Genomic DNA, 26,189 nt, shown 5'->3' on the forward strand with positions numbered 1-26,189 from the left:
TGGAGATTCCTTGAAAAGCTGGGAATGAAACCACCATTTGACCCAGCTATCCCTCTCCTCAGACTATACCCAAAGGACTTAAAAACAGCATACTACAGGGACACAGCCCCAACAATGTTTATAGCAGCACAATTCACAATAGCTAAACTGTGGAGCCAACCTAGATGCCCTTCAGTGGATGAATGGATAAAAAAAAAATGTGGCATATATACACAATGGAATTTTACTCAGCAATAAAATTATGGCATTTGCAGGTAAATGGATGGTGTTAGGGAAGATAATGCTAAGTGAAGTTAACCAATCCCAAGAAAACAAATGCTGAATGTTTTCTCTGATATAAGCAGGCTGACTCATAGTGGGGTGGAGAGGGGGAACATGGGAGGAATAAATGAATTCTAGACAGGGCAGAGGGGTGGGAGGGAAATGAAGGGGGCAGGGGATTAGCAAGGATGGTGAAATGTGATAGACATCATTATCCGAAGTACATGTATGAAGACATGAATTGGTGTCAACATACTTTATCCAGAGAGCTGTAGTTATTTTTTTATAAAACTCCACAAATACAGCTAAATATCTGTAGGTCAGACAGCAGGGATTCAATGAACCTGCATAATCAACACTTAGTAAATGTACAAAACTATACAGTGAATAAATAAAAAAGATATCCTGCAACACATATTGCTGCATTTTAAACTATAAGTCAAAAGAAAAAGCAAATGTAGTTAAAGAGAAACTTCTTAAGAAGTACAAATCTTAGATATGGTTAGGTTAATTCATTATCAAAGCAGATTACTTCATCCAAGAAGTGAACAAAATCTCTCAAATTAGAATACATGAAAGACAGAGCCAGTCACATTTCTGGACAGAAAGAAAATGGATGTTATTCTTAGTTGTTTTGAAATACAACTAAGAAAAGAGGGCTGGGGTTGTGGCTCAGTGGTAGAGCACTTGCCTCATACGTGTGAGACCCTGGGTTTGATCCTCAGCACCATCTAAAAATAAATAAGTGAAATAAAGGTATTGTGTCCAACTACACCACACACACAAAAAAAAAAAAAAAAAAAAGAGAGAGAAAAAAGAAAAAAAGAAAGAAAGAAAAGAGTGAAAATCCTAATTCCAAATAGAAGAAAAAAGATGAATATATATGAAAAATTTTTATAATGGAAAGATCAAATAATAAAGTGATTCCAAAATATCATCTACTTTAGGACATGAAATTTTTTCAAAGAAAATAATTGACTGTGCTTAACAAAAAAGGAAAAATAACCTATAGCAGATTACAAAAACCTTGAGATATGCTAACCATTCTGCAAAACAAATTTTATTTAGTTGCAATTAATTGACGTTTGGATTAAATAATGTAACAATTTCTTTAAAATGGGGAAAAATCTAAGCTCATGGATAGGGTGAGAACGGGGGAAAGAGGCAGAAAGAAAAAAATTAACTATGCAAATTCACGAGCTTCTTTTTTGCGAGTGTGTATGGGGATGTTACTGAGCTACATTCTGCAGCCTATTTTAATTTTTATTTTGAGACAGGGTCTAAGTTGCTTAGGGCCTCACTAAATAGCTTGAGGCTAATCTCAAACTTGCGATTCTCCTGCTCAGCCTATAGAATCACTGAGATTACAGGTATGAGCTATCACACTTGCTCATAACTGATTTTTTTCTGGATTAAGAACACAATAAAGTCCTAATAAAAGCAAAATAAAAAAAATGAAAAAGAAATAGAGACTTGAGTATGAAGTTTTATTTGCCCAGCATGTTCAAGGACTTAGGTTTAATGTTAAGCAGTGCCTACACCAGCACGCACGTCCACATCCACGACAGTTTCTATTAATTTTTGTTGTTGTTGTTGTTTTGGTACCAGGGATTGAACCCAGGGCATTCATTCATTCATTCATTCACTCATTCCATTCATTCATTCATTCAGAGACAAGACAGGGTCTCTAAATTGCTGAGGCTGGCTTTAAACTTGTGATCTTCTTGCCTCAGCCTCCCTCATTACGGGGATTACAGGTATGTACCTGTGTGCTCAGTAGCCACCCTCCGAGCTCTATTAAATATTTTTAATTGCTTTTGATGAGCTTAATCATCAAAATGAATTGTTTTTAAATAAAATATTTTTATGTACTTAGCTTTAAATAACTGAATTTTCTGAATTTATTATTAAACAAGTTCTTTTACTGTCTTCAGAAATAAATCCCCTGATACTTATATACCTAAAACTGAGCACACATCAAATAATTCAAATGAAAACCAATAAAGTAGCAATGTCTCAGGTTTCATAAATAATTTACTTGTTGACTTATTTCCAGTTTTATTTATGACATTATAAGTTTACGACACTTCAGTAAGCATATCCTAATCCTCAATTTGATTCACAAAACAAAAAATTACAAACATAAAAATCAAAATCCAAAATTATGGAGTAAAATAAATTTAAATCTACTATCTATTTATTGGGATATAGGTCCTCATGCTAGGCAAGTATTTTATCACTGACCTAAACCCTTCTCCCTCTCAATCTACTTTTTTTTTCTGGTACCAGAGATTGAACTCAGGGGTACTCAACCATTGTGAAACATCCCCAGCTGAGGCTGGCTTTAAACTCAGGATCCTCCTGCCTCCACCTTCTGAGTCCATCTATTTTTTTAAAAGGTACTTCAGAATAGAATTTAAAAGATGTTTGGAATACTGTTTTTTTCTTTTTTCATAAGACTTTAGAAAATACTGGCATATTAAAACTATTCACTTGAAAAAGGAGGTTAAAATTAAAAAGAAGAAATTTCTTTCAATTCATAATTAAAATGTCTTGTATTCATTCATTCATTCATTCAGTATTCACCTAATAGCTAATAGTTTCAGACATTATACCTCTAATGAATAGATTTTAAACCCAAAACTCTCATCTTCATTCAGGCAAAAAGTTACTTGAAATCTTAATAGTTTAGTATACAATATTTATTATATACCTTCTAAAATATAATCAGAACTGAAATGACTGTACAGATCACTGACTTGGCATTCATATTTAAGTGTAAGGAACTAAAAGGCTATAGAAAATGTTTTTTGAGTGGGACTGACTTGATATCATTGCAGAATGAATCAATAGAGATTATGACAATTTTGTTGGAGGATCCTTAAACTAGCATTTATCATTCTTATTCTCTGGGACCTTCAGTTTTCCTGAGAAGACTATCCTCTAAGTACCTGTCTTAGGGCATACACTGGCTAACAACATTCTAATGGAAGAATGAAAGAAATGGAACTCAAGAGGAAGTCAAACCACTTAGCAAAAGGGTTTTCATTTAATCCTGCTATGTCCTGCCAGAAATTCTGATGTGTCAAATGTTTAAAGACTCTCAAGAAAACAGAGGGGAAAAACAAAAAGGAGAAAGTCAAGAGATTTGTTCTACCTCGGTGTGTGGAAATCTTTAAACAAGTATTTAAAAATAGGATGAATAAAGTGGACATTGATGGAGTCAAAACAAAGGTCATACTGATATACTCCTCGGAGGATGAGAAGGCCTATAGAAGGTTCTGATGGTTGCCCTATATTAAAGGACCCTAAACAAATCTGCTTATTCACCCTATCTCAGGAAAACTTTTAAAACTGAAAGGTAAAAGCGACTCAAAGATACTTTAGCTCAACCTGCCTAAGCAGATGTTCCTAAAGGCCTCAAGGAGGCCTAGGTCCTTGCCAGGCCCCAGTTGGGAATCCAAGATCAAATGCATGCGAGTGAACAAAATACAGAGGTAGAGATGTCTCTGGGACTCCTTGTCAAGGAAACCCAAGCACAAAAGTTACAAACATACTGGCAAAGTCCTAACAGTGGCTATAGTTAAAATTAGAAGGACACAAGAACATAAGAGTTTACACAACTTACGTAAAAGTTTGGATAAAAGAATGCCTGGAAAAAGTACTTGCATCTCCTTTACCTAAAAGAATTAGGGAGATTTTTATTATGTCTGACTGGGAAATGTTTCCCCTGTGCAATAAAACAAAAGGCATATTAATCTTTCTTTCAGACACTATTGACTGGACATGCTAAATGGGAAATGATGAAAAAATGGCAAAGTCTATAGAAGTTACTTTCAAACAATTCAGAATAGAAGCTAGACAAATTCCTTACAGGGCTAGACAGCCCTGTATAGAGCTCATAACCACCATTTAGCAATGACCACTAAGATTCTGTACTAGAAAAATTTCCTTTGAAACATAATTTGTTTACCATCAGACACTACCTGATACTGCCTCTATGATCAAAAGACATAAAATACTGAAAAAATCTGAAATACGCATACTATCCCAGGCAATGATGGGAGAAACATTTTAATGGGAAGGTAGTATGCAAGAATGTGGTAACAAGAGAATACATCATATTTACAATCAAGTAGACCTTTTAAAGTAGTATTTCTGGTACTGGCGACTGAACCCAGAGGCAGTCTACCACTAAGCTATATCCCCAGTTGTTCTTTCGCCCTCTATCCCTCTCTTTCTTTCTTTTTTTTTTGGGGGGGGGGGTCAGGATTTGCAAAGTTGCTTAGTGTCTTATTAAGTAGACACTTATTAACACTAAGTTATGGCTGACCTTAAACTTGGGATCCTCCTGCCTCAGCCTTCTGAGTAACTGGGATTACAAGTATTTGCCACTGTTCCTGGCTAGAATCTGCTTTATGACAGCACATAATGGAAAACAGTCTTAGTATAAGCCTGTAAATGGAAACAGGGTAATTGGCTTTGTTCTCAAGAATTAACCTGGAATCTAGGAAGTTACTGAATAAGGGGCAAGTGTAACTATACTTGTCCATAATAATAACTAACATATGAACAAGGGTCAATTCTGTTAAGATGGCATAGCAAATTCCTCTGCAATTCTTACTGATTTCTTCTGTAATAAAATTGAATTACACCATGACCATACGACAATATGGCACAGCACTAAAATTGTTGGTAAGACGCAATTAACTTATGTAAGTAAGTCTTATGAGAATACTGACATTGATAATCAAATACATTAGGAGATGTAGTGAGAATCTCTTCAGGAGATAAAACTGATAAACAATGAATGGCTTAAGGAAGATTTAGCTAATCATCAACTAATTTCTATCTGAACAGTTCTAAACAAGTGTATCACGAGATACAAACAGTGGTAAACCAAGGGGTAAAATCAGCAAATTAGTACAAGAAACTCAAAATGTATGGAATGGCTATATAAATCAGATTAGCTGCCACCATAAATTTATCCCTACTATACACTGATTCCTCCAAAAGTTAGGCCTAGAGTCAGCCCTCAGTATCCATGAGTTTTGTTTTTTGTTTTAGTACTGGGGATTGAACCCAAGGGCATTTTTACTAATAAGCCACATCTCCAGCCCTTCTAATTTTGAGACTACGTAGCTGAGGATCTAACTAAGTTGCTGAGGCTGCCCTGAACTTAAGATCCTGTCTTGGCCTCCAAAGTCACTGGGATTATAGGGTATGCACCACTACACACTCATGAGTTCTGCATTGTGGAATCAATCAAATACAAATTGAAAAAAAAAACCTTAAGGAAAAATACTTTCTTTGTACTGAATACCTATAAACTCTTTTTTTCTTGTCATTATTCCCTAAATAACAGTAAAACAAATATTCATGCAGTATTTATATTATATAAGTATAATATTATATTATATTTAATATAATATCATATTATATAACATTATATTATATTATATAAGTAATCTAGAGATTATTTAAAGTACCCCCCATTGTATTATATAAGTAATCTAGAGATTATTTAAAGTACTCTGGAGCTTGGTGTAGATTACATATAAATATAATGCCATTTTATACAAAGAAGCTGAGCATCCACAGATTTTGGTATTGTCTGGAGTCCTGAAACCAATTCCCCGAGAATATTGTGAGATGACTGTATCCAAAGTTACTATTGCTGTGACTATCTCATAAATTCTGTAGTAAATGTAAATATCCAGACAAATATAAACAGAAAACTGATCTCCAGGCTTATGGAATGTACAGTTTGATAGATTATTTGTCTGGGGGTTTTGTCCACTGAACAATTTGACAATGTGGTTTTGGGCCTCTCAGTATCAGTTCTAACCTCCAGTGGAAGTGAAAACTAAAGTTTTAATCTGACTTCTGGAAAACTAAAGCTAACCCATGTAGATGGAGCCACAATAAAAACTGTGGAGAGCATGGGCTGATTTTCTCTAGTTAGCAATATTCACAAAACTATGGCTAGGAGGAGGTATAGGGACTCTATAGGGAGAGTATGATCATGTTATCTGGATGTATCCTAGGCTTTGTAGCTTATGCAACTCTTCCCCAGGCTGATTTTAATTTCTATAGTCTCTCTGTAATAAACTATAGGTACAGCTTTCAGTGAATTCTGAGATCCTAGTAAATTATTAAACCTGGGAGTGGTTTTAGGAACCCCTTAAACTTAAAACTGTTGTCAAAAGTGAGGGTATTCTTGAGAAAATTTCCCTCAAAGTATAAATTTGGCAAAATTCATTGAGTACAAAAATTTTTATTCATACATTTTTTTTTTGCTTAATGTTCACAATTCTTGTGTGATAGATACTATTTTGAACACAATGAGACATATAGACAATAAACAACTTAATTTAACCCAGATATTAACAGTAAATAGCAGAGTCAGGATTTGAAACAAGAAGTCTGACATGAAGTTTTATGCTCTTAATATTATACTGCCTTCCTTAGATGCCTGCTAAGATTCTCTTTCTCAACTTTGACTATTCTGAATCTATAAACTAGATCTCTAAAGTCACATGAAGCCATGTGAATTGATGAGCAACCAAATAACTGTAATACTTAAAAGCAAACTTTAATCTTCACTATTGATATTTTACTGTTAAAACTTAAATTGTCAATTTTATTATGAAATTTTAAATCTGTGTATTATATTAAAGACACATATAAAAATACTGTATTAACAAAACACAAAAAGAAACTATCAAAATATATTACCAGAACCTTAACAAGTCTATCTACTAAAGAAACTCATTTGAAGAAAACTACTTTCAAAAGAAACAATACTAACATTATTTTTACATTAAAATTACCAACTTGCTGGGAAATATTTATTTATTTAATTAATTTATTTTTAAAGATAAATTTTGGTCAGCTAAAGTTTCACCATTATTAAAACAATTATTTTTCTTACTTTATAAATATACATATTTCATATTTACTATCCAAGTATATAAAATTCAGACACTAACATAATCAAGATTTATGTTGCTTATATTTATCTAATATAAACATAAATGCATTTTTAAAGCTGCATAATATCCTTCCAAATTAATTTAACAACATTCAGGAAATACTGGACATTCAAGTTGTTTCCTTTTTATCTGCTTTAGTAATGTTACAATGAACATCTTTCTGCATGTTAACTTAATGCCTTTCAGTTTTTGTATCTGTAGCTCTTACACAGTCTGTTTCATATAAAGTGTCTGACAAACATTAGTTGAACTGAATATACTTTCTACTTTTAAAAAATTGTTTTTAAGGATAATTTCCTAAGAGTAGAATTAATAAATAAAAGAGTATGAACTTCTTTGTGATTCTTACAACATACTTTCCAAAAAATTGTCATTTTGTAATCCACAATAAATGAATACATATACTCATCCATTACAATATTTGCCAGCCCTAGATTTTAGCATTAGAAAAGTTAATACTTTATTATACATAATCTGATATCTTAAAGTGTTTTACCTTTCAAAGAAGTAATAATAATCCTGAATGTGTCACACTGCCATTTCAATTTCATTTTTTACCCAAGTATTTAAAAAATACCTATATAACTAATAATTCTAATTCTGAAAACTCAGATATTGATATAGAAAAGCTGTTAAAATGAACTTACTTCAAAGTTCATTTGTAATTTGGAATGTGGCATGTCTTCACATCTTAGTAAAATGTGGTTAAGGTCATGAACTAAATCCATTTTGTCAACATAATAGCCAATATTAGGGCAATTTGGTTCTTAAGGGTAATGAATTCTTTTCAAATGTTTGAGAGAGTTTCTTTCAGAACAGATAGTAACTAAAAGGCATTGTTAGTAGAAAAAAAATCTAAAAGAAATAAATTAATGAAGGTTTACATAATTATAATCAAAATTCCTGATCAAAATTCCTGTTCAGGGGCTGGGGATGTGGCTCAAGGGGTAGCGCGCTCGCCCAGCATGAGTGCGGCCCCGGTTCGATCCTCAGCACCACATACCAACAAAGATGTTGTGTCCGCCGAGAACTGAAAAATAGATATTAAACAATTCTCTCTCTCTCTTAAAAAAAAAAAAAAAAAAATTCCTGTTCAAACCAGAATTACAGAAGGAAAATCTGTACTAGGAAGAAACTGAGTTTCCTAAAACTTACCTCAGAAATTCAGGCAAATTATCAGAAATTAGGAAATTTAGTTGACTTATTTAGTCAGCTTCTTCCTTTCATATCTTTAAAGTAACTAAATTGGGTAATTCTACACTTCCCTACTTGGACAATTTAAAAATCAAATTCGTACTTTATTAGAATAAGGGCATTATAAGCTTTTTAGTATTTATTTTTGTCTATATTGCCATGTTTAAAAATGGTAATTCACTGTTTTACCAAAACTGGCTGATTCTATTTTCCTGTCCTTTGATTTTAGCTTAAATTAATAGCCAGGAAACCTACTATAACTCTCAGTGGAGTTCTTTTTCACTAGCTAGGTTGCAGTCAATCATTTTAAATTAAGTATGTATTCAATAAGATAGTGAGGCACTGGTGCTACATTGCTAGAAACCATACAAAGATGAGTAAGACATGATTCCTGTCCTCAAAGAACTTACAATCTAGTAGAGGAAGACAGACATGCAAACAATTAGATAAAATACAAAGCAGAATGTGCTGGTTGTTAAAACAGGTACAAACAAGTTCTACAGGAGTACAGATTGGTGAGATTAATTCTGGTTGGGGTGATCTGGAAGGCTGGGCCAGCAGAAAAGTAGGAGAAAACTTTGCCCCTTAGAAAATGCAGTAGTATTACAGCCCAGCTGGGTTAGGGTCAAAGCCCCACTCCCCACAGAAGGTTTTCCTAAAGGAGATGGAGCCAGGGCCCTAACCCAGTTAGGTAGGTAATTCGTTGATTTCAATTATGATTGCCAACACTTTCTCTTTCTCTGGTGCAGATAAGTGTGCTTTCACAAGTATTTTACTTTAACAACAATATATTAAGTAACTTACACAGAAATGTAAGTTACCTCAGTCTACATTGTTAGAATGACCTCAGGTGGTACCCTGACCATACAGGACCAAGCAAAAAAAGTGAGCACTTCAGTTTGTTTTATGTGGTGCTCCAATAAATGTCTGGCTACTAATATCTTAGACAAAGAGACAATTCCAGAGAAGTAATCTGAGTATTATACTATCTGTACTTTGTTGAAGGTGTAATTACTTTTAAATTTTAAAAATAAACTAATGAGACAACAGTATTTTTTTCCTGTCATAATTTGTTAAAAAACCAGCAGGTACACTGCCAGTTTCCACTCATTTCCAGGAATAAGAGGAAGACAAGATAACATAACCAATATGTAAGATTTAACAGGTACCACACGAGGAGTGAAACTAGAAAGAGAATAATAAATACAAACATATGTTAAAGTACAAAAAAACATAAAGCAAGTAGTATCATGTGTACAAAATTAGAAACATTAAATCTGTAGAAAATTAAAGACAAAGTATTAGTTTCTACTCTTTCATTCTGTTGCCACTTCATGGATAGTTCCCTCAAATTTCTTTAATTTGTAGATATGGCATTTCACTGTGCTACAAAAATTTTATAAATCTGAATTTCATAACTACTATTTATAGACATCCTAAAGAAACCTTATTTTAGTGAACAGAAAGGGAAACAATAGAGTCTCAGTCATATGTACTATAAAAAGATAAATCTGCAAAATTTTTATGAAATTTAACTGATTATTCTCTTAAATGTTACAAACATTCCCATTTCACTTGTTCGCTCTGTTAAGTTTTACAATGTTTTGAAAGGAAGAAGGGGAGGGAGGGAGGGAGGAAAAAAAGAAAGGGAAGGAGGGGAAGGAAGGCAGGCAGGCAACAGAAAGGCAGGAAGGAAGGCAGTCACATCCTATCTGAATTAATGAAGATATTCCATTACAGACTTATTTTACAAATAAACTTACAATTTAAAAGGACTTGCTATCCAACAATTAGCTGAGCAAACTACAAAACATGATGAAAAGGTTATAAAATTGGTAATAATTTAAAGAAAACTTATAACAAATATAAGAAACACAAAACCCTAATAAGTACTAAAAATAATCACAAAAATACAAGTTTCTAATAAACATGACAAAATTCATCTTATAAAAGGAATGCAAATTAAAACAATAAAATAGTATTTTAAAATATCCAATTAGCAGAAAAAGAAAAGATAACATTCAATGTTAAATCCTTGAGATGTATAATTGCTCCTACTCTTACGTTTGTTTGGGTTTTAAAACAAGATGGCCTGAAAATTATTAATGCTTGCAAGGGTGTGGTGTAATGCCTCCACTGACTGGGGCAATGGCAGTCGGTATAAATTGTCAACAATCAGTGGTAAGATTCTTAAGGTTTTTGTGGTTTTCGAGTTCATACTCTTTAACCATTAATTCTACTACTATGAATCTAAATTTTATGAATAATGAGATATAGACAAAGATTTACATACAGTGGCATTTATCACAGTTAAATATAATCCCTTGCAAACTGGAAACAACTACAATGCCAAACATTAGGAAAAAGGATCATTACAAGATTAAATATTATGCAGCCATTAAAAATTGCCTTGAGTTATGTACTCATGAGGAGAATCATACAAAATGAAACACTGAGGTAAAACAAAGTAGATTCTACTATTTTAATATGGTCTCAACTTAAAACTATGCTTAAAAGAAAGCAGATATTTTGTGTCCTATTACTTTGCCAAATTCATTTATTAGTTCTAACAAGACTTCTTGTGGAATCTACATAGAAGATCACAGAATCTACAAACATAATTTCACTTCTTTTCCAATGTTAATGTCTTTACGTCTTTTTCCTTTCTGTCTCATTTTCTGAGTAGGACTTCCAACATTATATGATAGCAAAAGAAAGCATCTCTATCTTTTTCCCGGTCTTAAAGAATCTCCTTCTTTTACCAGTGACTCTGATGGTAACTAAGTAACAAGATATGAATGCCACACACAAAAATCAGTTTCATTTCCATATGCTAATCCTGAACCATTCAAAAAATGAAATGAACAAAAATTTTACTTAAAATAGCATTGAAAAGAATAAATTATGTGGAATTAATCAGAGGTGAAAGACTAATACATTGAAAACTACAAAACACTGAAGAATCAAATAGAAGAAAACACAAATAAAAGACATCCCATTTTCAAGTATTACAAGACTTAATGCTGATAAGATGTCTACTACTCCAAATCATTTATAGATTCAATGTAATTCCTATCAAAATTTAAAGACATTTTCTGGAGAAATAGAAAAATCACTCTAAAAGTTCATATAGAATCTCAAGGAACACTAGAGAGGGAAAACAAACCTGAAAGAAAAAAATTTTGGAGGAAAAACACACCATCATATCACAATTTACTACAAAACAACAGTAGTAAAAACAGTGTGGTACTGGCAAAAGAACAATCAGACAGACACACGCAACAGACCCCAGTGCCCAGAAATAAACCATATAATATAAACAAATGATTTTTGACTAGAGTGCTAAGACTATTCAATAGAGGCAAGGGCAGTCTTTTCAACAAATGGAACTGGTAAAAATAAATATCCACATGTTAAAAAAACCTTGGATCTTTATATCACATATGAAAACTATCTCAAATATAACACCCAAACATGTAGCTGACAACTATAATACTTTGGGAAGAAAATACAAGGAAAATCTTCATGAAATTGGAGTTAGCAATTGTCTGATCTGTTGTTGTCTTTATAATGACAAGGATATGGGCAACAAGAACAACAAAAAGAACATGGGCCTCATCACTTATGGTAAGGAATTAGGAATATACAAAGAACCCTTTAAACTCAACAACAACAACAACAACAACAAAAAACCATTCGAATTTTGCCAATTAAAAAATGGGCATATGACTGAAATATAAACATTATTTCAACGAAGATATACAATGGCCAATAGGCACAGGAAAAGATGCTCAGTATCACATTCATTAGAGAAATGTAAATCAAAACTACAACGAGATACTATTTCCCAGCCACTAAGATGGCTAATGCCAACAGAGCAAGGAGGGACCAGAAAATAAGTATTAAAAAACCTGTACACTGCTGGTAGGAATGTAAAATGGTACAGCCACTACGGTATGAGTGCTTCAAATAATTAGAGAATTACCATATGACCCAGCAATTCCATTTCTGGGTATATTCACAAGCATTCATGTCACAAAATTAAAAACTTTTGTCCATCAAAAGACACTATCAACAGAATTAAAAGGCAACTAGCAAAATGAGAAAAAATATTTGCAAATCACACATATGATAAGGAATAAATATTAAGACTATATTATTTACAATAGCCAAGAAGTAGAAGTACCCCAAGTATCTGTCTACAGATTTTAAAAATGTGGTATAAACATACAATGGAATAGTATTCTGCCTTAGAAACGAAGTCAATTCTGACACATGCTACAAAATGGATGAACCTTGAAGATACTACTATTCTAAGTGAAATATGTCAGTAAAGGACAATACTACATAATTCCGCTTATAAGGTACTTAGCGTAGCTAAATTCATAGGGACAAAGAGTAGAACGGTAGTATACACGGCCAAAGGTTGGTGGAAAACTGCTTATTAATGAGTAGAATTTCGGTTTTACATGATGGAAAAAGTTCTGTGAATAACGGTTGTGATGACTGGACAACAAGAATGTACTTAGTGCCACTGAACTATACACTTAAAAATGGTTAATATGGCAAATTTTATGTTTAATATGCTTTACCACTCTTATTTTAATTCTATGATAGAAGTAAAAAAAAGAAGTAAAAGGAATATATTATCAAAGAATTAAAATGCATGTCTCTTGGTGATGGAATTACAAATGATTTTCTACTTCAAACCAACTCAGTAATTTTCAAGCATACACTTCTTGCATAAGAGAAAGAAAGCTGAGTTTTTTAAAAGTTGGGTAATTGTTTAAGTAGTCTTAGTGTTGAGGTTAAAAAATTTAAATAAAAATATGTCCTAAAGTTATGAAAAAATTATTTAAAAATATTTCCTAGTAGAAACCTATAAAATCAGTAATTCATTAATATAAGACAGAATTTTACCTCACTCTACTGGGTGGTGGTGGTGTATGTTGGGGTTGAACTTGGGGCACTCGACTACTGAGTCACATCCTCAGCCATAACTTTTTTGTATTTTATTTAGAGGCAGGGTCTCACTGAGTTGCTTAGCACCTCATTTTTGCTGAAGCTGGCTTTGAACTTGTGATCCTCCTGCCTCAGCTTCCCAAGCCACTGGGATTAAGTATGTACCACACCTGGCTTTACCTCACTCCTAATTCCCTCTAAGAAAGGGTGAAAATTTTTTTATTCATTAACCATAATATTGAGCTATACATTTTTGTATTATATATATTATTACTTCCTACTTTTGAGACTTTATATATAAAATTTACACATATAATTAGAAATTTTAAACAATTTTGAATTAAACTCTGGAAAATCAAAAACCATGCTAGTCAGGGTTAAACTTTTTTACTATTAACAACGTTTATTAAACAAATATTTTTTAAAAACTTACTATGAATTAATTATCTTCTTTCTTTTGTTTTTCAAAGTTTTCTATGAACTATAGCTTCTGGATATCATTTTTAAATCTTTTAATACTAAATTTTCTTTTAAAACTGCCATTGATTTAATTCATTAATTCCATTCCTCCTTCTGTTATCTTTTATTTATTATCTTCTATTACCTTTTACCTTTTATTTGTTTTCAGCAGTTCTGGAAATCAAATTGAGATTCACACAGGCTACACAAGCACTCTATCACGGAGCTATATCCCTAGTCCTTAAATCAGGTATCTCTTCAGACTTTTTAAAAAAAAAAATTAGTCAAAAAATTATGTATATTAAGTTACTATTCTATACATAGAAAAGAATTAAATGGTGAACTAAGATAGAAAATTCACACATATTTGATTATTAGCAAATAGAAACTGTCCTATGTGAACAAACTACATTTTTAAAAATTCAGGGTAGGTGCTGGCGAGGATGTGGGGAAAGGGTACACTTGTACATTGCATGTGGGACTGCAAATTGGTGCGGCCAATTTGGAAAGCAGTAGGAAGATTCCTGGGAAAGCTGGGAATGGAACCACCACTTGACCCAGCTATTGCCCTTCTCGGACTATTCCCTGAAGACCTTAAAAGAGCGTACTATAGGGATACTGCTACATCGATGTCCATAGCAGCACAATTCACAATAGCTAGACTGTGGAACCAACTTAGATGCCCTTCAATAGATGAATGGATTAAAAAAATGTGGCATTTATATACAATGGAGTATTACTCAGCACTAAAAAATGACAAAATCACGGAATTCGCAGGGAAATGGATGGCATTAGAGCAGATATGCTAAGTGAAGCTAGCCAATCCCTAAAAAACAAATGCCAAATGTCTTCTTTGACATAAGGAGAGCAACTAAAAACAGAACAGGGAGGAAGAGCATGAGAAAAAGATTAACATTAAACAGGGACGAGAGGTGGGAGGGAAAGGGAGAGAGAAGGGATATTGCATGGAAATGGAAGGAGACGCTCATTGTTATACAAAATTACATAAGAGGATGTGAGGGGAAAGGGAAAAAAAATCAAGGGAGAGAAATGAATTACAGTAGATGGGGTAGAGAGAGAGAAGATGGGAGGGGAGGGGGGATAGTAGAGGATAGGAAAGATAGCAGAATACAACAGTCACTAGTATGGCAATATATAAAAAATGGATGTGTAACTGATGTGATTCTGCAATCTGTATATGGGGTAAAAATGGGGGTTCATAACCCACTTGAATCAAATGTATGAAATATGATATGTCAAGAGCTTTGAAATGTTTTGAACAACCAATAAAAAAAAAAAATCAGGGAAGGGGTATAGCTCGGTGGTAGGATATTTGCCTAGCATGTAGGAAGCCCTATGTGGAATTCCCAGCACTGTAAAGTAGAAAGTACCTACCCTGTCACATTAGTTATACCAAATATTTGAAATGTTTCAGTGGCATTTAAAATATTTCTTTCATATTGATAAAAAAGATTATTTTATTAAGAAAATACTGCAATTCATTCATTACCTGCTATACATTCTGCCAAATTCGGAGGACAAAGGTTAAAGAGATTCAGCTCTTAACAGAATAATCGGTTTCATATATTTCTTTCATAAAATCCTTCAAAACTACTGAAGAATTCATTAAAAATCTACTATATTTTCTTAAATGGACCATTTCCTAATATAAAGTAATTTTACCTATTACCTGAACACATAATTACACATTTAACATCTACTGCCTTTTGATTCACTGATTAAGAAACCAAGAAAAATCATGTGCTATGGAAGGTGTTAGCATCCTCTATCTTTCACTTATAAACTTTCACTCAGCTAATTTGTTCCATTGCATACAAAACAGTTAACTTTCTCTCAGCAGCCTTTAATCTGATTTATGTTTCCACCAAATTGGATAGAATAAATATGTTATGTTTGGGATCTGGAACATCACTCAAAGGCTCATCTTTTGAAGGCTTGGTCCCCAATGGAACAATGTTCAGAGATGGAGGCTCTCTTGCATTCACAATTGATGGCATTATGAGGAGGCAATAGAAATTATAGGAGGTAGAGCCTAATTAGACAAAGTAAGTCATTACAGGCATTCCTGGAAGGGTATTACTTGTTCCCAACCTCTTCCTATCTCCCTCCTGTTATTTACTGGATATGTCATGAAGTGAGCAGCTTTCCTTCACCATACCCTGCTATCGCGATGTTTCTTCTCCTTAGAGCCAGCTGACTATGGACTGCAATCTTTGAAACCATGAGCTAAAATAAATCTTTCCTCCTTTAAGTTGATTTTCATCAGGTATTTTGTCACAGCAATGGAAAGGTAACACAAAACTATTTGTGGATAAAATATGCAGAAAGAGCCCTAACAAGGAGAAACAGTTATTTTAACAAATCAAATCATTTTGAAATTTCTACCAGATATTGCAGAGTCTTCATAATATTAATCTGTAATCAGACAGATAAACATTCAAATCTTGTTCATTTAAAACAAATAATTGAAAATGCTTACTGAAATAGGAATAGATCTTACCAATGCAGGCCACTGAATCTGTTTGCTCTTTGATCCCTGAGTCTGGCTAGGGTCGTTCCTTTTGGCCCAAATTAAGTGGTATTCCACCAAGAAAGTTGAAAAATCTTCATAAACTTTAACCCACTCTCGTTTATCCCATTCAAGATCATCAAATTCCACATACACCTATGGAAAAGAAAAAAATTCATAAGCACCAGAAAGCATAATATTTCAAAACACAAGCCATATCTTTTCCATAAGTTGATGGAAAAGATATTAACAAATTCATTATTTAGATTAACATTTGTCTTAAAAATTTTTAACCCAAACCCCCTATGTATTTCTAACAAGAAGATAAACCAATAAACCATTGTTTATTAAGTAGAGCAATTTACAAACTATTGATCAGCACAGATTGGTCCATGTCTCCTAAATATACATTAAAGAATTCTATATACTGATGGTTTTAGAAGTAGAGGTTGGAAAACATTTTAAAAAGTAAATAGGGTCTGGGGGTGTATATCAGCAATAGAACATGTGCTTACCACATGAAACACCCTGGGCTGAATCCCTAACACCCAAAATAAATAAATAAATAGTAAATATCTTAGGTTATGTAAACTATATAGTCTCTATCTATTTACTATTTACTTCTATCTCTGAAGTGCTAATGTAGCCACACAAAACACATAAGCAGAACTTGGTTTTGTACTAATAAAACATACAAAAGGCAGGTAGTAGTACAAATGAAAATTAATCAACATAATAAATCACATTAAAAAATAAAGGAAAGAAAAAACATGATCTTTAATAATGCAGAAAAAGCATTTGGAAAAATTCAACATTCTTTCATGACAAAATACACAATTAACTAGGAATAGAAGAAAAGATATTACCCCAATGTTTAAAAAGTCACATTTGAAAAACCCACAGTTAACACCATTCTCAATGGTCAAAGACTAAAAGATATTCCTCTAAGAAAAAAGTCAAAGACGTTATAAATTTGGAAAATCAAAGTTGACTCTTACACTATTAACTCAATTATTATTCAGTCATTTAGCCCCTCTTTCTAGTTTCATCTTTTATTAGTCATTCCCTCAAATTGTCTCTTCATGGAGATGTCTTTCATGTTTGATTATGAGTTGTGGTGGCGGTAGTTCTGATCTTCCTTATCTTTTTATCCTAATTCTTCCACCTATCTTCTCTTTACATCCTAAGTATTTGCATTTTCCCTTATATTCCTTATATCCCTTATATCCTTCTGGCCCACCTCAAGATGTTCCAATGTTTTTTACACCCCCTACTACAACTGAAACGTGTCTTCAAATTCTTACAAGAGGTATTTTTCTTGTTTCTTATATTATTTTTGTCAGACCACATATACAATTACATTTCACAAAATCATAATGAAATCGAATAATTGCTATTACCCGTGTAGCATTGATAAGGTCATAACACAATACATTATTCACATATTTGTACTGATGGAAGAGTAAACAAACCTACTGCATTGCCAGTTATATAAAAGCATAACATACAATTATGTAAAGTGTGTAATATTTAATATATCAAGATAATAAAAGATTACATTACTGGCATATGAAATTAGTATGCTATATATTTTTATTAAAGTGCAGTCTACTTATGAAAAAAATAATATTTACAGTACGTCATGTTACACCACTAGTTGCCTTGTCTACTCCATGTTTACTGCATCTTTTGATTTCATCAAGAGGCCAAAATGTGCCAGGGTGCAGTGGTGCATGCCTGTAATCTCAGCGGCATAGGAGACTGAGACAGGAGTATCTAGAGTTCAAAGGCAGCCTCAGCAAAAGTGAGGTGCAAAGCAACTCGATGAGACCTTGTCTCTAACACACAAAACTAGTGCTGGGGATGTAGCTCAGTAGACAAGTGCCCTTGATTTCAATCTCTGGTACCCCACCCCCAAAAAACAGGCCAAAAATGAGTAACCAATTAATGCCATCTAGATTTTGTAAGTACTCCATGAGTTTCAACAACAATGAAATCACGAACAATGTACTGTATCTCCATTGTCAAGCAATCATTAATACAATATCTTTATGTATACAACTCAATGAAAAGTAGTTATTCACAGGCCAAAAATGAGTAACCAATTAATGCCATCTAGATTTTGTAAGTACTCCATGAGTTCCAACAACAATGAAATCACGAACAATGTACTGTATCTCCATTGTCAAGCAATCATTAATACACAATATCTTTATATATACAACTCAATGAAAAGTAGTTATTCTTCTATGTATTTATAGAGCCTGGTAATACAGTTTTGCAAACATAAAGTTTTATTTTATATTAATTAATTAATTTAGTGCTGTGGATTGAACTCAGGGTGCTTTGCCACTGAGCTACTTCCCCAGTCCTTTTTATTTTGAGACAGGGTCTTGCTAATTTGCTTAGGGCTCCCTAAGTTGCTGAGGCTGGCCTTGAACTTGCAATCTTGCTCTAACCTCCCAAGAAGTGTGTACCATCATGCCTAACTACATGGCAGGAAACTCTTAAAAGCTACATTTGTGTACTGGAGATGTAGCTCAGCAGTAGAGTACTTGCCAAAAATGGACAGGCCATGGGTTTTGTACCCAGCATTAGGGGGTGGGGTGGGGGGAGAAGTTTGACTTGATGATGTTTGTGCTACTGCCCAATAGGAAGCTAGTTAGATATAAGACGTACTTATCTGTTAGAAAAGAGGAATACACTATCAAGGAGTTAACATCTGTCCAAATTATCCATACCAAATCAGAAAAGGAATCCAAGTCAAGGAAGAATTTAACAAACCATTGCCTTCTTCTAATAAAACCCATTCTTAGGGACTTTGCTGAGGTCAATCCGTTGTTACACAAGACTTCAAGATTCTTAATGTATAATTTCTAATTGTGGTATAAGGGCTCTTGGAAACCCCAGAAAACTAGAACGGAGATAACTCTTGGGAAAACCCTAATACTAACTTTGTTCTCCCCACATGGATAATGATATAGTCTTGTTGACAGAACATCTCAGTCAAGAACCTAGAGAGCCAAGAATTAGTAACATTTCCTTATTTTGAAAGATATATCAATGTAAATTCTTCCAAATATGAAGTCCTAGATACAAACTTAGTATTCACAATGAAGTAAGCTTCCAATTTTTTTCCAAATATATGGCGATTTAAATAACCTGCTAGGGACCTTATAGACAAAAGGAAACAAATATTGTTTCTTCTCCCTTGCTGACTAACCAACTCACCTTTAAATTGCAGATTATCAAGAACACACTAGCAGGCTGGGGTTGTGGCTCAGTGGTAGAGCACGTGCAAGACCCTGGGTTCGATCCTCAGCACCACATAAAAAATAAATAAATAAATGAAATAAAAGTACTGTGTCCAACTACAACTAAAAAAATAAATATTAACACACACACACACACACACACACACACACACACACACACCAGGACTGGGGCTGTAGTACAGAGGCAGAGCTGAATTCATGAGTGAGGCACTGGGTTCAATCCTTTGCACCACATGAAAATAAACAAATAAAGGCATGCTGTCCATCTACAACTACAAATAAACAAACAAACACTAGCCTGTTACTGTTTCGTGGATTCTGACATCAGATCTATGAGACTTCTGGGATCTTATTACTTAGAGCAAAAACAACATACAGGGTATATCGTCATTATGCATGTGCTAGCTACTCTTGACTTTGAACCAATCTATCTCCTACACTCAAGTCCTATGTCCCATATAGAAGGATGAAAAGGACCAAGGATGGACACATGAGCAAAAAGTAAATTGTATTACAGAACAGTAACATTGACCTGGGGGTCAGGGTGGTATTCACCACTTAGATAGTAAGTGCAATGAAGTCTGTTCTTGTCTGGGAAAAGTTACTACTTCATCTTTCACAGCTGACTGCTCACTGTACATACAATTCTGAAAGATGGCTCAGATAAAGAGCAGTCAGTATCTTGCATTCTTGGCATATACATTAAGAATGTGAAGGGATACTCAGTGGCCATGGTAGTCTACTGATACTAACACATATAAGATTTTGTATCTGATCTAACTGAATGAGTATCTAATCTAGACTTACAGTGTATGGGTATGTATGCCAGATGGGGGTTGGAGGGTACAGTTTCTTTCCATCAATCTCCAAACTTACATAAAAGTCATTTCAAACTGCATATATTAGACCAAACATTATGGACATTAAGGAACTCAGAAAACAGGTGTGTGTGTGTGTGTGTGTGTGTGTGTGCGCGCGCGCGCGTGCGCACGCGTGCACGTGCATGGATATGGAACTGACAGCCATGAGTATTGATGTGATTACCATATGAATGAAAATATTGTGAGAAAAAGACAAGAAAAAATAATTTATTTCACTGAATATGGTGGTGCACAGCTGTCATCAAACCCAGCTACTTGGAAGGCAAAGAAGAAGGATCTCAAGTTCTGGCCAACCTGGACAATTTAAAAAGCAAGACACTTTCTCAAAAATAAATAAAAATTAAAACATAAAACAAAATAAAAAAGACTGGGATGTAGTTCAATGGTAGAATGTTCCTGAGTTCAATTCTCAATACTGTGCAAGAAAAAAACAATTAGTGAATATGTTTAAATACGATTTAACCCAAGATATTACAACAATGAATTCTAAGAACTGTTTTCTAGATAATTAAAAGATTGTCATATCAACAAAAGGTGAAAGATGGAGAAAGGAGCCAATATGGCAGCCATTGGTTACATGAGGCTATTGAGTATTTGAAATGTGTCTAGTCTGAATTGAAGAGTGTTATGTGTTAAATAGACATGAGATTCCAAAGAATTACTAGGATAAAGAAAATGAACATGAAATATCTTACTAATGATTATTTTCTTTGCAAATTATGTTGGTAATCCATAGGGTTAAATGAAAATGCATTAAAATTAATGTCTATTTGTTTAAACAAAAGAAGTGAAGGAGAATAAAGTAACATTCTGTATCTTGACTGTAGTACTATACACACACACACACATATAGATGTTGTCTTTTTTGTGTGTTGTCAAAATTCATATAACTATAAAACAAAATAGGGCAAACTGTACCATATATAAATTATATCTCAACAAACATGACTTTAAAAAGAAATCTAGTTCATGAAGTGTTTTAACAGTATTGGGCACATACTAACCACCTGACAAATAATGGCTACTATTATGATTCATTAAAACAACCAGCATCAGACTGTTTCATAGTGGGGTAGGGAGGGGGGACATGGGAGGAATAGACAAACTCTAGACAGAGTAAAGGGGTGAGAGAAGAAGGGAGGGGCTGGCATAGGGTTAGAAATGATGGTGGAATGAGATGGACATCGTTATTCAAAGTACATGTATGAAGATACAAATTGTGTGAATATACTCTGTATACAACTGAGATATGAAAAATTGTGCTCTATATGTGTGATATGAATTGTAATGCATTCCGGTGTCATATATACCAAATCAGAATTAAAAAAAAGATTGTCACATTCCTCTTTTTTAATACATGTATCCTACAACCAATGTCAATATGTATAAAATCTCAAGTTTTGTAGATGTGTTAAAGCAGGTACTAAAAACAGAGCTGTCATACAACAATGTGCATGTAGAAAGAAATATAAGAAACAGTCATACAATAGTTTCTGCTATTTTGTCCATCCAAATTAACCTGACCCTTGGACCCTTCAAACCTACTGCTTATATGGTGAATGTTTCCTTTTCTTACCCATGTCTGGATTGTTTCTAAGTGGTTACCTGGTTAAGAGACTTTTATTCAATGTATGTGTATCAAAATAAGATTATTATACCTAAAGAATTACTTTAGTTTAAGTCACAATTCCAAATCTGCCAATATTTTGAGAACTATAAATCAGAAACTAATATAGGAAAGAATGTGACTATTTCATGTTTACTTAAAAATACTAGTTGTACAAAAATCTAAAATACTCATTGAAAAAATATTTCATGTTATTACCACGCAACATATTTTAAGTTAAAATTAATAATTATCACATAAATTTGGTATTAAATCTTAGATGCACTTGTTTTTCTTTCCTTTTAAAAAAAATTTTTTAAAATTGTTGTTGGACCTTTGTTTTATTCAGTTAAGTACTCTACCACTAGGCCACAACCCAAGCCCTCGATGCCTTTATTTTTCTAGAACTGATGTTTTTTAAAAAAAGATCTGTGTGGAAGCCAAGATAAATGATTTTGTAGAAATGGAAGTAGAATGGTAGTTTCTAGAGGATGGGAACACGATAGTGAGGAAATGGATATCAGGGTAACTGATATATAGGAGAAATGGGTGTTGTTAATTCTATAGCACAATCTGGTGACTATAGTCCACATCCATTTATGGTACATTTAATAAAGTAGAAGAAAGAAGTTCAAGGTTTCCCAACACAAATAAATGATAAATGTTTGAGAAGATGGAAATGCCAATAGTATTGATATATGTATCAAATTATTACACTGTACCCCCAAATTATGTACAATTATGTCAATTAAAAACTACAACCAAAGAGAATGGGGGGGGGGGAATCACAGAATTACCATAGTTTGCAAGAAGGGTTAAAAAAATAAGTTACATTTTCTTAGTGAATACTGATTTTGAGCATTCTGAATAGTTGACCATGCCTTCTTTAGTAGTTTAAGGGAAAAATATATATGTGTGTGTGTGTGTGTGTAAATAAATAAATAATTTAAATGATGCCAATCTTTATCTTCTCTAAAAACAGTTTTAGGCAGAAAATTTTATTAACCTTTAGTAAACTTGAGAGAATTACATCAATCTTTACAAGTACCTAGAAAGTATAAAGAGAAGGGGCAGGCTTACACAGTATGAATGCTATACTTGACATTATGTTCTGACTTTCACAAACAATTACACAGTAGTCTTCATCTATCAGGTCTCTTAGAATTTTTAACTGTTAGGTGAAAGCTAAGACTTTAGAATAAAACAAGAGGTCTTTGAATCATAACTGTCACACAATCAAACACTAAGGCTAAAAACCCTCAACCCTACCAACATGTGACAAGTGGCCTAAAAAACCACAGCAGCAGACACTCTATAAATCAACACACAGGGCATGTGATAAATGAATGAATGCACTGAAGAAAGATGCATTTGGACTCCTGTGATTTAAAGGTAGAAGACCACACACTTAAAATAGCCTTAATATTTTCATTGAGACGCAGAATATAAGACACAAAGACAAACCACATAAATAGTTATCTCATACTAGACACAAAGACGCCAAAAACATACGCTGTTTTTTGAACAGATAGCCACTTCAACAAATGGTGCTGGGAAAACTGAAATCCATGTGTAGCAAAATGAAATTAAACCCCTCTCTCTCACCCTGCACAAAAATCAACTGGAAGTGGATAAAGGACTGAGGCACTTGAGCAGAGACCCTGTGCCTAATAGAAGAAAAATGAACCCAAACCTCCACCATGTCAGCTTAGGAACTGACCTCCTTAACAAGACTCCTAAAGCACAAGAAGTAAAATCAAAAATCAATAAATAGGATGAATTCAAACTAAAAAGCTTCTTCACAGCAAAGGAAACAATCAGGAATGTGAAGAGAGCCTACAGAATCGGAGAAAATCTTTACCACACACTTCAGATACAGCATTAATCTCCAGGATATAAAGAACTCAAAAATACCAAAAAAAAAAAAAAAACAAAACAAAACAAAAAAACAACCCAATAGATAAACATGATAAGGAACCAAAAACACACTTCACAGAAGAAGGAATACATCCGACCAACAAATATATGAAAAAATGTTCAACATCTCTTGCAATTAGAAAAATGAAATTAAAAACTACACTGAGATTCTATCTCACTGAAGTCAGAATGGAAATTATCAAGAATACAAGCAAAAATAAATGTTGGTAAGGATGTGGAGAAAAAGGTACAGTCATACACTGCTGGTGGGACTGCAAACTGGTGCAACCACTCTGGAAAGCAGTATAGAGATTTCTCAGAAAACTTGAAATGGGACACCATTTGACCCATTTATCTCACTCCTCGGTTTATACCAAAAGGACTTCAAATCAGCATATTACAGTAAATGTCTACAGCAGCTCAATTTACAATAACTAAACTATAGAACCAACCTAGGTGCCCTTCAACAGATGAATGGATAAAGATGTGGTGTATATATATATATATATATATATATATATATATATATATATATATACACACACACACACACACACACACACACACATATCTATATATGTATGTATATATATATATACACATACACACACACAATGGAATATAATTCGGGCTTGAAGAAGAATGAAATTATGGCATTTTTAGGCAAATGGATGGAGTTACAGAATACCATGCTAAGCCACAAAAGATAATCCATTCCCAAAAAACCAAAGGCCAAATGTTTTATCTGAAATGTGCATGCTAATTCACAATGGGGGTGGGGGGGTGGCTAGGGAAGAACAGAACAGAAGGGAGGGGGGTAGGAAGAATGATAGAATGAATTCCACATTATTCTCCTATGTGCATGTATGATTACATGACTGGTGAAATTCTAACTCATGTAATGAAGAATAAGAAGTTATATTCCATTTATGAATGGTGTGTCAAAAATGCAGTATTTGTTCTAATTAGTCATGTATAACTAATTAGAACAAATTGAAAAGAGTTTCCACATTGACTCTACAAGTTAGATAAGGCTGTAAAATAAGAAAAGGGTCACATAATGACTATAAAAAGGCATAAAAAGAAAAAAAAAAGAAAGAAAAAGACCAAGTTTGCTTTCTATATCAGTATTGCTTACTTCCATGAATTATTCACCCAATTAATCTTTAAATAGGACTACATGGTGAATAAAATGTATCAAGGACTGCAAAACATTTGACACTGACGTTTCAATTATTTTCTTCAAATTTAATGAAAAATAATTATATTTCTGCTGAGTTATCTAAGTTTCTTATATTATAAACTCATATGTCTTACTATGATTTTTAGATAAATTATATATCATATTTAATGTAATATCATTGATGATAATGATGATTGTCATAGTTTGCTCAGGCTGTAATAACATACCATAGATTGGGTGGTTTAGTCAACAAACTTATTTTCACATAATTCTGGAGGCTGAGTGCAAGATCAGAGTGCAAGCATGGTTGGTTTCTGGTGTGGGGCAAGGAGGGGGTGAGAATACAACAGTCACCAATATGGCATTATGTAAACATTGTGAATGTGTAACTGATGTGATTCTGCAATTTGTATTTGGGGTAAAAATGGAAGTTCATAACTCACTTGAATCAAATGTATGAAAGATGAAAAAACATAAAAAAATACATCATAAAATGAAAAAAAAATAGAAGAGAAAACTAAGGCATTGTTTGTAGGATCACTGAACAAACTAAAAAATGGCTAAAGAGAAAGAAAACCATCAATCAGTTTAGATTTCTTCCTCTCCCTCCCCTACAGAATGAACCCAGTGCCTCAGGCATATTTGGAAAGTTCATAAATTCTCTTCAATGTTTCACTGAATACCAATACTTGAAAAGATATTTAAATACTTGCATAGGGATCTTTAGGATTCTAATTACACACACACACACACACACACACACACACACACACAATCTGTCGACTGACTTTAACCAATTGTTTTCATAATTGTGGCAAACATACTGTAGTAACTTTTTCAAATAAACTACATATTGTGGTTATAGAAGTAATAATATACAGTTTTTCTTCCGAAATATTCTTATAACTTCCTTTCATGCAATCATG

The 26,189-nt window shown here is 33.4% G+C and overlaps 1 protein-coding gene across 4 annotated transcripts in view; it reads right to left on the reverse strand.

The window, feature by feature from the left end:
- Jmjd1c (jumonji domain containing 1C) overlaps window positions 1-26,189 on the reverse strand; it is a 287,493-nt gene that overhangs the window by 155,131 nt on the left and 106,173 nt on the right. For all 4 annotated transcript variants that reach the window (XM_076834248.1, XM_076834245.1, XM_076834244.1 and 1 more), the window contains exon 2: window positions 16,393-16,557. Coding sequence is in view for 2 of the 4 variants with exons in the window: in XM_076834245.1 (XP_076690360.1) it covers window positions 16,393-16,557 (165 nt within the window). In the remaining 2 variants the exon portion in view is untranslated. The remainder of the gene's footprint in view (window positions 1-16,392; window positions 16,558-26,189) is intronic.

The sequence above is a fragment of the Callospermophilus lateralis genome, chromosome 15 (assembly GCF_048772815.1).
Source record: "Callospermophilus lateralis isolate mCalLat2 chromosome 15, mCalLat2.hap1, whole genome shotgun sequence".
Taxonomy (NCBI): Eukaryota; Metazoa; Chordata; class Mammalia; order Rodentia; family Sciuridae; genus Callospermophilus; species Callospermophilus lateralis.